Here is a 13820-nt window from a genome sequence, read left to right on the forward strand (position 1 = left end):
CCACTTGGACTTTTACTTTTAAACACACCCACTTGGACTTTTGCAAGCCTCATTTGCATAATTACAAAAATGGTCATAACTTGGCCAAAAATGCTCGTTTTTTAAAAATAAAAACGTTACTGTAATCTACATTTCAGCGCCTATCTGCTGCAATAGCAGATAGGGGTTGCAAAATCTGGTGACAGAGCCTCTTTAAACAGGAAACTTTAATATGCAAAACATTAGATCATCAGCGATACTGTGGAGGTGCAAAGTCTAGACTGAACATAGTAACGGATGTCAGTTATATGATCCTGACCCAGGAAACAAATAGCAGAAGCCAGTAATAGGTTTCTGACGTCACTGGTACACAGTAACATTTTCAGATGAAAACTGCAGGTGCCAGAGAGCCACATGTTGGTTGTGACAACAGCTAAGAGCACTTCACATAAGGTGATCAGCACAACCACACAACACACTTTCTATAAACGCTCCCTAACGTAGGTTTTGAAGTGACATTGTAACTGGGGCAGAAGTCAGTAGGTGAGTGACTTTCTTGGCATCTGTTGGTACATGCTGGGTCATGAACGGGTGGGGGAGGCAGAGCTGAGCTGTCCCCATCACTTATGGTCAATGGTGTAATCCTGCGTTATCAGTCTCCAACTTTGTAATAGAGGCGTCACTGTTCATTGTAATCCTGTTGTCTGATGACTGCTGACCCTGCCCCCAGTGCACGCAGCACACGCTGTATGTTGAGCTCTACAGAGCAGGAAGGGTTCGCCTTTTTGTGAGCACTCCGTGACCAGTGGGAAGACCAGGATTGTTAGATTCTACATAAATAGAATTAACCCCTTGACACATGATGTGCATGTTTGTCATCCTGATCGTGCGGGCACAGAAGCTCTTCCTGTGTGATCAACGAATGCCTGCCTATCAGACCGGATCGGTGTCCTGCCTGTTTAACTCTTTAAATGCCACGATCAATGACGACCGCAGCATTTAAGTGGTTTGATAGAGGGAGAAGGTTCCCTCTGTCACCATATGACAGGAAGTAATGCTTTGATATACTAAGTTTTCCAAAGTATTATATAAGCGATCAAACAATCGCTTTTTATGATGTCCCCTTGTGGGACTAAACATACATTACGGACACCGCTTTTTTTCCTCATTTCCAATACGACACTTGTATTAATTAAATTTGGCAAGAAAAAAAAAATAAAAAATAGGCGAAAATGCATTGTTAAATGTGGGTAAAATGTGTTTACTTTTGTGTCCTACCTTCAGTTAAAGTGTATCCGCAGTGAAAAATAAAAACTTCAGTGCTCTTCAATCCAGTACCTTTGTGATGCCTTTCCCTGCAAAGCCCAGCCATTTGCACCACATACCTCACCTTCCGATTAACGGAAAGTTATCATGTAAAAGATAGTGGAGTTGCAGCCCGGTCCCAGTCACTGTTTCTACAAGCCTGCTAGCTCACATTACCCTTTGCCACTCTTTACCCCCTCCCTGTAAATAGACTCCGATACACTGGTTGAATTAGTGCCAATTCCATAGTAATCACAGAACTGGCAGACTCCCCCCTACAAACAGACAGCATGCAATTATTTTAGATAAAGATGAAGAACTTCAGTAATCCAAGGCTCATGCTACTCTGCCCCATATCAACATGCAGATTCAATAGCCGAGCACTTCAAGGAGGCAATGTTGATTCATAAGATACAGTCATGAAGGTGAAAGTCCCTTTCACTTTCCAGTAGTGTTTGGAAAATAAAAGCTCAACTCTGGAGGAAAGGTGTCCTTATTGCCCATAAAAACCAAAACCGTCCATACACGCGACAGCCTATGGGCAATACTTTGAGGGATCTCTGTACATAGCAATCAATGTAAAGGAATCACTGTTCTAGAGACAATGTAGAGCGGAGTAAATAAGCGGTCTGTCTTAAGCAACTATGCGCTTCAGTAGCAGAATGTGGATATGGTATATATTGAAAAGAATACTTAAAGGGATTTTCCCAATAGCAAGGACCAAAAGCTCTTACCATCAGTTTAATAGTATATTCGTATAAAAATCTATTTTTCGTTGATTCTTTCCCCAGCAGTCCTTTGAGTCACTAAGCTGGAGCATTGGTCTGCGAGCGTCTGACACCTGATACAACATGTTCCATAATCCCTCTGCAGTGTATGCACACTATAGGCCTCCTGCACACAGTAGGAAAATGCCTGTGGAATTTCATTAGTGTTTCCGCAAGATAAATTTTGCATGCTGCAGGTTGAGAATCAGCACAAGTCAATTTCCATATGTGTTCCCTGCTGATTTTTTCCGCAGCGTGTGGATGAGATTCTTTAAATTCTTAAACATATTGCTGCTACTGTAACACACTGTGAAATATCCAGATATCCGCAACACTTTCATCCCACGTGCAGGAGGCCTCAGGCTGCAATTGAAATATAACGGGACCCTGAATGGAGGACATGCTCATCACAGGAAAGTTTGTCTGGGGAATTAAGATCAGCGAGAATTTACATTCTCGTCCATGAGACGGCTGTAATTCTAGTAATTATGCCATCTGTTAGGGACAAGGCTAAGGGTAGTTTTACAGAGAGATACATTATCTGGAATTTCCAATCCTTCATTCCTTTGAGGGTTTCTCAGGTTTGCACAGAATCTATTTAAGGTAAAGCAATGGTGGTTACCATGTAGGCAGTCAAGTGTACCTCCAACTATATAAGAAAAACTATTATAGCACAGGACTTCATAAGATATTTTTTCTTAATAGTTCGATTAGAGAATTCTTTTGCTAAACAGCTGCACAGCCACGGCCCATGCGGTGGGCTGCTCATGCCCTTTGCTGTGGGCTGCTCATGCCCATTGCTGTGAGCTGATCATGCCCATTGCTGCGGGCTGCTCACGTGTATTGCTGTAGGAGGCAGCTTCCATACAGAAGAAGGGAACCTAAGAGCCAGAGCAGGATGTTGCATCTCCTACTGCATAGGTATGAGCAGCATAAACCGATGCTTGCCGTTATTTAGCAACAGAATTCTCTTCTATTAAAGGGTAACTAAACTTTCAAACAAACTTCTGAAATGTCAGAAGTTTTGATCAGTGGGGTCCGAGCACCGAAACCCCCACCGATCTCTAAAATGAAGCAGCAGAAACACTTGGGTGAGCACTGAGCCACTTGGTTACTGATCGGTTGTTCTCGGACAGCCAATGTAGCGGTGTACGGGCCCAGACTTTCTATTGAGTACACCGCTTCACCGGCTTTCTGAGAAAAGCAGATCAGAAACCAAACGGCTCAGCACTCACCAGAAAGCACTTCTGCCGCTTCGTTTTAGCAGTTGATGGGGGTCGTAGTTCTCAGACCCCCACCGCTCAAAATTTATTACGTCACAAGTTTAGTTACACTTTTAACTATTGTGAAGTTCTGCTCTGTAATTGTTTTTCTTACATCACTGTGAGTGGTATACTTTACAGGTTATGTGAACCTTTGAACTCATTTTCACAATAAGCTGTCATACGTGTGCGTACATGAGGAATAACACATTATAGGACTTGTATTCAGCATTTTTTTTTTATCAGCTTTCCCCTCTGCAGGCTTTTTAATTTTCAGTCGTGTCTAAGCTAGTGGACAGAGCCTAACTGCCATCATGTCTTCTACACACCACACACACACAAAAGGGGAGACTCCTGTATAAAAGAGAAGCTGCAGCATGGAGATTACACTGCAGTAACAAGCAGTGTAGCTGAAAAGCCAGCACTGGCGGGACATACAAATCTTACCAGCAGCCTGTGTTTTTCTCACTCTGATCCTGCTTCCTTCCCCTGTTCAACCCTCCCCTTTTCATAGACTTGTGTGCAGCGATTGGGTCTCTCTCTGCTTCCTCCTCCAGCTCCCCCCTTCATAGGCTTGTATGCAGATGGTCTCTGTGCTCGCTCCTCCTGCACTCCTCCCCCCTCCATAGAATTGTATGGAAATGCAGTGAAGAGACACCCCTACCTTCAGGCCTTCTGTAACCAGGGCTGGACTGTTTGACAAGGGGTGGAGAGGAATTTACAGGAAGGGAGACACCTAGTGGCAGTAAATTCACACAATTTGTGGATAAAAAAAAAAAAATACAACGTTGATCTATAGCAGGTATACTATTAGATCAGCATAAGATGTTTGAAAAGTTTAAATCCACTGAAGTCCGTGCCTATGCTGCACTGATCACATGACTTTATTAGCTAGTAACTGCCCTGTACAGAAACAGACTGCTTATAATTCCCTGTTAGGGTAATAAATTCAAGAGTTTTAATTAGATCTCAGCAAGGAGAAATTAAAGGGCTGCAATTTCAGACACCATATGCAGACTGCAACAGTAGCGCGTTTTAGTTGTCGGTTTTTTTCAATTCTAGATTGGAAATCCTAAAAGGTATATTGTAAGATCACTTGAGGTAGTATTTAAATGGCATTTATGCCTGCCTAGCCTTCGTTCTCAGATAAAAAAAAAAGGTACGAAAATACTCAAAATATGCACTAGAAAAATATAAATTCAGGTTTTAAATACTGGATTCCTTAAAGAGAACCTTTCACCTGCCCATACATGTGCAGCATGTAATGGGCACAGCTGTACAAACTGGAGCACTTCAAAAAATGTTCCTATCCGCCTCCATTATTTAGATATCGGTGCCGTTAGATTTGGCACCCGATATTTAAATAACCCCCTAAACTGTCAATGGGGGGTATAATTGGCAAGGGGGCGTGTGGACAGTGTCACAGCGACGTTAATCAGCCACAGTGTCATAGCAAGAGCTGAAGAGAGGAGAGCGTGTGCGCGCACACGCAGCTCGGTGCTTTGCGAGCATGCACGCGCACATTCTCACTTTTCAGCTCTCGGCAGACAAGCTGAACAAGACCGTGATCTCTCGCGAGAGATCAGTCTTGTCCTTGTCTGCCGAGAGCTGAACAGTGAGCGAGAGCGCGCACACCCAACTCCGATGTGGCTGCCAAAATTACTCCCGCCGCCATGGAACAGAAGAATTCACATGCTTCTCCTCCTCTTCTGTTCCGTGGTGACGGCAGAGCTGCGCATGCGCACACGCTCTCCAGCTCTTGCTATGACAGCCCGTAGCAGATTGGACAGTGTCACAGAGATGTTACACACCCCATTGACAGTTCTGGGGGTTATTTACATATCAAGCGCCAAATATAACAGCACAGATATCTAAATAACCGAGAAAGATAGGAAAAAAAATGTAGTGAGAAAAGGTTCGTACAGCCCTGCCCATTACATGCTGCACATGTATGGGCAGGTAAAAGGTTCTCTGTAAAGTCTCCATAAATTCTGTTAATAGCGGTTTTGAGGTAATTTACAGTGTTTCTAGCATGAACAAAACACTGTTTATCATCATAAATTTGTCTCCCCGTGCCCCGCTTGGTGCTGCTGCTAATCTGTGCTGCTGGGAGAGAGGGGGGCTCTGAGCAGATTTCCTTTCCCCTTCTGGCAGCTGAAAATATTGTCTCTTAATTGTCCTGCAGGAGGAGTCTCCTCAGTTATACTGCCATGCTACTGCCAACACTCTGCTCCTTCCCTGACAAGCAGGGCAGAATGCCATTTCTATTGGCTGCTCTGCGTGAACAGAGAATCACTATGCAGAGAACTGGCTGTTGGGAGAGTTTAGAAGAATGTGTGTCTACCAGCACTAAGCTCGTTAGGTGTACAAGCACATTGCTATATACTTTAGACATGTGGTGGGATACTATGCAAGTAAAATGTCATAACTCCTTGCCACTTAAATGCTATTAAAAAAAAATGTAATCATTTTTATGATCTATACAATGAATACGATATTCAATGGTGGAACAACCTCTTAAAATATTTTCAAAGAATTACTAGGATCCTGCTTTTAGCATTAGCCAACGCAGTATGTAATTGCTACAACTGTTCCTTTGAACACTAGTAATTATAAGAACTACCGTATATGAGTACTGATAAGGACTACAATGTTTTTATTCTAGGAAAGTAAGAGGCAGTGTCTAGGCTTGGCTAATGAATGGACACCCTTTTTTTTTTTTTTTTTTTTTTTTTTTAAACTTGCTTGAAAAAAATAAATGATACACTTATCAATCTATTAAGAAATATGGTAGAAAAACCCACTAAATAAATGTAGTATATTAAAACTTTTAACCCCTTCAAAAAAATTAAGTGAGCTGTTTTGTGTTTTGGTCTCTTATAATTTACCAGGATTTCCTTATTGTGCACGGTACTAAACACAGGAAAAGTAGCTTTCCAAAAACAGAAATTCCAGGACTCACCATAGGAATCGTTCCTTGTTAATCAACAAACTACATGAGAAAGAAAGCACATACACGTATCCAGCATCTACGCTTGGTGAATGCATCAATATGTAAAGGGGGGGTCCTATCAATATAATTGCTTTTATAAATGTAGACGGGTCAGGCAGCTGAAATTTCAGTGATCCGCTGTCAGTACTAGGGGAAGGGAAGGACAAATGCGAGGGCATTTAGTATGCTCAGGCCAAAGTCATCCAAAGCAGGGGCGGAACTGCCTCATAGAGGCATGACCCAAGAGGGCACATGGCAAAGGGCTGTCCTGATGGAAGAATACCTTTTGGAATCACAGAACTATCATGAGTACTGGAATTTCCCATTTTTTGAAGACCTGCTTTCCATTTCCGACTTAATAATTGTACACACACCACATTGAATAGCAATAATAATTTTTATCACTTCCTGCTAACATGCCAGTGAGATGCGAGCAACGATTCGCCATCGCTGTACAGATACATGTAGTTACAATTTAAGATTTTGTTCTTAAAGTAATCAATAAAATAAAATGTATCTTTATAATTAGATCAGACCACAGCAGTAATGCCGAATGTCACAGGTCCTTCTGACAAAACTGTACCCTGGCAGACACATCACGCGAATTCTTCTCTATAATAATGCCACATAACAGCAACAACTATGAATTTGTTCTACGCTCATAAAAGTAAATTCAAACTCACTGGTGCAAATGTGAAACCGAGATGCAAATATGCTGCACAGGTATGCAGTGCTCCTCCCTCCCCCCCATTAGAATGTATTCCCAATGTCACACATTACCTTTTCTGTCCGATTTTTGTGCTGGGATGGAAGATGTAGGGATAGGCAGTTTCGATAAAGCCGCTGCTCCATTTGCGTCAAATGACTTTTTTGGAGGAGGGTGATCAGGCTGTACTGTAAAAGTACTAGAAGGAACAGCGCTTGGGGCAGCGGAAGGGTGAACCACCGGTTTAACTGTGTGCTGCCCCGGGGCTGCACTACTGTGAGTCTCTGTTCTGGGGAGTCTGTAGTCTCTATCATTGTGCCGGCTTGTCTGCGACAAGATATTCTGTGGAAGCATGCTGCTGGCGTCATTGGAATGTTTCTCATCAACTGATTGGGAATTTTTATAGAAAGAAAAAATAAAAAAAAAACAAAAAAAATAAAAAATGCTTAATACAGCAACATGACCATTTAATGTTAAATGATGTACAGTGTACAAAGCTCCGAATTGCTCAGCTTTAAATTATATTGGAAACTGTGTTCAAATACAAAGAAAAGACACAGAATTCTCAACCCTGTTCTGTACTGATAACCCGTCAGAGCATGAATTACTGTTCTGCGCTCCCTTCATTTAATAGACAACTTACATTTTTTCATTTCTGTCAGTCACATATCATTGGGGGTGGGGGTAGGTTTAGAGAACTTACATTTTTTACTGATCTTCTGCATTTGGGGAAATTAGATGAAAAATTACAGAATTTAAAGTTTTTCTTAATTTTGTACAATCGTACGAATCATATAAAAAGACTGAACTTTGTTGCGGTTAAGAACAAAGAAGCACGCAATTCTTGGATGTGTTAAATGGGGGTTGTCTTTTTGAGAAATATTAAAACATTTGTGGATTAGCATCGAGGCAGAGATCTTACTTGTCCAAGATGTAAACAGTTGTGTGTTGCGAATAAAGGTTTGCCATTTCTAAATGAAAAACAAATAAAACCCGCTGACAAATTTAGCCCTTTACTGCCAGGATGTAACGGTTATGTCCTTTGTGGTGAAAAGGTTAAATATAGTTCAATAAAATACACTAAATATACAACTTCCACCTGAACTTCTCACTGCTGCAGTGATTATAGTTCACATTACTTATTCCTCTTGGGTTGCCATGGTAACAGCAGTCTTAATCAGGCCACAGACGCAAAGATTTAGCCCCAAAACGAACAGTTCAAATATATGCAATTTTTGCCATGCTCTTGGACAATGGGAAAATGTAAACGTATTACGATAGTGTCCCGCAACATTTATAGATATGAACGATTACTAGTTGTGACTGATGGAGCAGACTTCTATATGTGGAAACCAGACTTGGTACTAACCAATTCTGATAATCGATTATAAAATCATTCTGGTCATGGACATAAGGCCCTATCCACATCACGTTATTGCCCTATGTTTATCGTGTACGTCAGGAAAGCTCCTGACGTACACGATAAACGTCTCCCACCGGAGTATCCTTTTGGCCTCCGTCGGACTAATATACGTCAGTATAACGATCCCACCCTGAGAGATCCCAGAAGGAAAAAAAAAAAAACACATACCACTCGGTTTTTCGTGTTTTTTTTTTACATGACGTAAAAAACGCCGCGAAAAACGTCTGAAAATCAGGGGCTGTTTTCCCTTGAAAACAGCTCTGTATTTTCAGACGTTTTTGGTCACTAAGTGTGCACATACCCTAATAGGACCACAGGGGGCTGTCACATTGCCTATTGCTTGAGTCCCGAGCAGAGAATCAGCTAGAACTTTGCTCAGGACTCCAGCACTGCTCCCGACATCCATATTTGGTCAATTCTGGGGTTTCCTATCGCTGGAGTCCCAGAGCAAAGCATCAGCTGCTCAGCCTGGCGACTCCACAACTTCTGCCCACATCACTGTTCATATATGGACAATGACGTTGGCAGAGTAGTACTGGAGTCCCCAGACAGAGCATCAGCTGATGCTTTGCTCTGGGACTCCAGCGATAGGAAACCCCAGAATTGACCAAATATGGACGTCGGGAGCAGTGCTGGAGTCCCGATCAAAGCGCTACCTGATGCTCTGCTCGGGACTCAAGCAATAGGCAATGTGACAGTCCCTTGCGGTCATGTTCACGAACAGCACATGAAGCAAGAGCTCAGTCACGTGGGGCCGTGTCAGAGCGTCATCACTATCAGAAAAGCTCCAGCACTTCCTGGATAATTCCTGAGGTTTGAACTCCACCATTTAGCACAGAATTTTTAATTAAAGTATATTAGTAAGTTACTTAGTTTAACATAAATATATTATTGCAATGCAATTTTTGGCCCCTGGATAACCTATTTAACCCTTTCCCGCCACAGCCATTTTTCGGATTTTCCCGTTTGTTTTTTCCTCCCCACCTTCCAAAAGCCATAACTCTTATTTTTCCATCAATATTGGCGTATGAGGGCTTGTTTTTTGCGGGACGAGTTGTAGATTCTCAGCACCATTTCTTGTACCATATAATGTAGTGGGAAACGAGAAAGAATATATGTGGGGTGGAATCGGAAAAAAAACACAGATTCCTCAACATTTTGGGTGGTTTTGTTTTTACGGCGTTCATCGTACGGTAAAAACGGCATGTTAACATTATTCTGCGGGTCAATACGATTACAGTGATACTAAATTTATATAGTTTTTTATGTTTTACTACTTTTACAAGGAAAAAACTTATTGTTAAAAATAAAGAGTTTTGTCGTCACATTCGGAGAGCCATAACGTTTTTATTTTTCTGTTGATTTAGCCATGTGAGGGTTTTTTTTTTGCGGGGCGAGCTGCAGTTTATATTGGTACCATTTTGGGGTACGGACTTTTCAATCACTTTTTATTTCATTTTTTGTGGGAGAAGGGACCAAAAAAACAGCAATTGAGGTTTTTCAATTTTTTTACGGCGTTCACCGTGCGGACTAAATAATGATATATTGTAATAGTTCAGACTTTTACGGACGCGTCGATACCAGTTATGTTAGCTTTTTAATTTTTTTACATTGTGCTTGAGGGAAAATAGGGTTTTTTTGAGCTTTTAATTTTTTTTTTTTTTTATTTGTTAAAAAAAAAAACAACTTTATTTTACGGTTTTTTACTTGTCCCCCTAGGGGACTTTAACCAGCGATCTTGCACGATATACTGCAATACTAATGTATTGCCGTAGATCGCGTTTCTTACAGTCACCCATGAAGCCCTGCTGGAGGCAGAGCTTTATAGGAGTACAAAGATGGCGGACCTGGGGGACTTAGTCAGGCCCCCAGGCAGCTGTGCCAACCAACGGCTCTGCCCGATCTCGCCTCGGGGTGGGCAGTTGGGACGTTACAGGGGGTCGCCCCCCTGTTTTTAGTAATTTAAATGGTGCGACCGCTATTGAAAGCGGCATTTAACGGGTTAAACAAGCGGGATAGCGCTCGAACGGGATCCCGCTCGTTACCCGGAAGGGTCGGCTGTAAACACACAGCCAACACACTCGCTCTATGGAGCAGTCTCAGCCCGTGAGCCCGCTCCATATTCCCCCACCCGGCGGATGTCGGGAAGGGGTTAACATTCAACTGAAAACCACATTTGGGAGAAGTATGGTGATCTGCTGCCTGTCAGCAACCTGTAACGGACCAAAAAATAGTGTGCCATTATCGGATGAAGTATGGCATCGTCACATCTGCATCGTGGTTCCGTTCATGGGTTCCGTCAGAGGGACCCATGAACAGAAACCATAGCTTTCCATTTGCATTACCATTGATTTCAATGGCAACGCTTTCGTTGCCAATGGTTTCAGTTTGTCTCCATTCCGTAAGGTTTCCGTTTTTTTCAGCGGAATCACTATAGTAGTAGACTACGCTATAGATTACACAAAAAAAAAAAAAACGGAAACCTTATGGAACAGAGACAAACAGAAACGATTAGCAATAGAAGCATTACCATGGAAATCAATGGTAATGCAAAGGGAAAGCTATGGTTTGTTTTGTTTCCGTTCATGGGTCCCCCTGACTGAGAGGTGTGGCGGAACCTATGAACAGAATCCCGACACAGATGTGAACGAAGCCGGAGTTATTTCTCCATTTATTGCCTACTACAACATTTTCATACAAATAAAATTGTAAATAACATTGTGCTGTGGATGTATTCAATTATATTCCAAACCCACAGAGCACATACAAGGCATCCTGTACCCGTACCAATTTACTTTCTTGATACGGTCAGCCACTAGCGTTGCCAAGAACACTTCCACTGAATTACAACACAGAACCACCAATAATAATGACCATTAAAATAGTACACAAGCATCAACTAATATACAAACCAGCAGAACCCATGTATCACAATCTATGATAACCTACCGAACATTACAGCAAAAACCTAACTAAGCTACCATCAAAATAACCAAACTGTATACAAAATGAATGAACAAAATACAGTGCAACTAGCCAGACGAGAACTTTAGAGAATCCTTGCTTGTATATTGGGGAAAATAGATATTCAGCAATTCCATAATGTACCTATAGTAAATAAATGCCCTCTTTATCCTGCCTGATGAGGAGCGTTCGAGCAGAAGTGGGAAAATCAAAAGGTACACCATCAACAGAATTGCAGATGCTGCTCAGTCTTTAGACAAATTACTTCTGATCAGAAAGGGAGCGAATCGTGTAATAGGAGTATTAGAGAAATGCTGAGTATTTACAGTAACATTTGCTAAGCTGAAATCCACAATCAAGCAGTCACCTGTTCCCTTATGCGTTAGGGTGCATTGACATGCGCCGTTAAAATGGCTTTTTTGCTGCGCTCCGAACAAAACGTAAATTGACCAATTAATCTTAAATCACTTATAAGCTTCTCATGACTATACAAAGCAGATGCCATACAATCAACTGCTACCCGTGTCTACAAAAAATACATTTACTTACATTTCTTTTGAAGTAACATTTCCTTCTTAAAGGGGTTTTCCCACGAGAGACATTTATGACACATCCACAGGATATATCATAAATGTCAGATAGATGCAGGACCCGCACCGATCTCCAGAACGTGGCCCCCTAAACACCGTTCAGCTGCTGTGTGTTGCGGCTGAATGAGGCGTTTTCCGACCATGGAAAACGTTATATGGTCGTAAGTTATGTAAACAGCGTAACTCGCGGTTTACAAAAGTCTCATAGAACTTAATAGTAGTTAAGCAAACAGCAGCAACACACAGCGGCTGAATGGGGTTCAGGGGGCCCCGTTCTAGAGATAGGTGCTGGTCCCAGAGCTGGTACCCACATCTATCTGACATTTATGAAATATCCTGTGGATGTGTCATAATTGTCTCATGGGAAAACCCCTTTAAGAAGTAATGGCACATCAACACTTCATGGTTAGCGGGAATCTGACCTCTGGGGCCCCTGAGAACGAAGGGGTGGAAACCAATCGGGTTTCTCTCTGCACAGAACGTGTCATGTTCAGCTGTGCATAGAACTCCAACAAAGATCTATTCAAATGAACACGAATGTGCTGCATTTCCCTGAACTGCAAGTGGACGGGAGCAGCGTGCTGTAAAAAAGAAAAACTAATAGAGCGGTAGCACTTAAAGGGTACCTCTGATTATTAAAGCTTTGCATAAGTCGACAGCGTAGACAAGAAACTTTGTAATACAACTTATAAGAGAATTAACTCTCTTCTTCCACTATTCAGAAGCCTTTGTTGGTTTTTTTATAACCAGTGATACGCTTTAACAAGTGCTACGTTCCCTCTTACTGAGGATTATGGGGTTCCTGGTAGTTGGTAGTTGATCACCTCTTGTGTGAAAACTTCTTTAAAAGGGAGCTTTTACATCAATTTCATATTAATTTACTTTTGTATAAGGCTAGGTTTACAAGTATCAATTTTGCTGCGGTTTGCACTGCGATTTTTATTTTTAGTAAGATAAATGACAGTAAAAATATTTAACCTTTAGAAATAAATAACAGCTTGTGTGGACCCAGCCTTCAGATCCAAACTGTACTGTGAAACTGAACCTGAAAAGTTACATTCAATATTTACGACGCAGACAACCTTTCGTTTGAACAATAAAACCACAGCCTGATGCCCCTAACAAATCACACGGGTGGTTAAGAAGAGTCATGGGCACATCGGCAACAAAACATTATTGTACTAACTTCCTTAAAAGGTCGCCACACACATTGCACAGCTGCCAGAAGAACACTTATTCACGCGACTGTTATTTCTCCTGGACACCAGCTTATGTCCCGTGGATCACAAGGTTCAGGCATGTTAAAATATAACACGCCCGATTCTCCTTACATTTTGACTGCTTGCAGTAGTCTATAACTTGTGAAAGGGTTAAAAATGCCTGCTAATGGGTCTGCAGGGCAACCACAGGGAATTTGAAATTCCCACAGCCGTGCACAAATTCTATTCAGAAGCTTCTTTATGCAATTCATTAATATATTCTTTACAGTAGCTCCAAGGAAAACCAGAATATATCCCTCTATATACCATTTTCCACTTGAAAGGAATTTAAACACGTGGTAAAAACCAAATAAAAAAAAAACAGCCAATAAATGTGCAAGACCAAAAAACCTTTTTACAAACGATCCTGCTTTAAAGAGTATGAAACTCACCTGTAGCGGTGGCTTGCATTGCTTCTCTTCTATAGTCTCGGTCTTTGGGGAAACTATTAATTGCCACTTTGGTTGAATCCTTTTGTCGCTGTTCTCTACGTGAAAAAGTAGAAAGAAAATTAAAAAGAAAATAAAAAAAGAGAATGTATCACCAGAATAGGACACATATATATATACATAT

The 13820-nt window shown here is 41.6% G+C and overlaps 1 protein-coding gene across 4 annotated transcripts in view; it reads right to left on the reverse strand.

Annotated features, from left to right (window-relative positions):
- Positions 1 to 13820, reverse strand: part of WAC (WW domain containing adaptor with coiled-coil) — a 77981-nt gene that overhangs the window by 32614 nt on the left and 31547 nt on the right. For 3 of the 4 annotated variants that reach the window (XM_075827502.1, XM_075827501.1, XM_075827503.1), the window contains exons 6-7: positions 13640 to 13734; positions 7086 to 7397 (exon numbers count right to left, since the gene is read on the reverse strand). In XM_075827502.1, the coding sequence (XP_075683617.1) occupies positions 7086 to 7397; positions 13640 to 13734 (407 nt within the window). The remainder of the gene's footprint in view (positions 1 to 7085; positions 7398 to 13639; positions 13735 to 13820) is intronic. The other variant, XM_075827504.1, reaches the window with a different exon arrangement.

This window comes from Rhinoderma darwinii, chromosome 5, assembly GCF_050947455.1.
Source record: "Rhinoderma darwinii isolate aRhiDar2 chromosome 5, aRhiDar2.hap1, whole genome shotgun sequence".
NCBI classification, from domain to species: domain Eukaryota; kingdom Metazoa; phylum Chordata; class Amphibia; order Anura; family Rhinodermatidae; genus Rhinoderma; species Rhinoderma darwinii.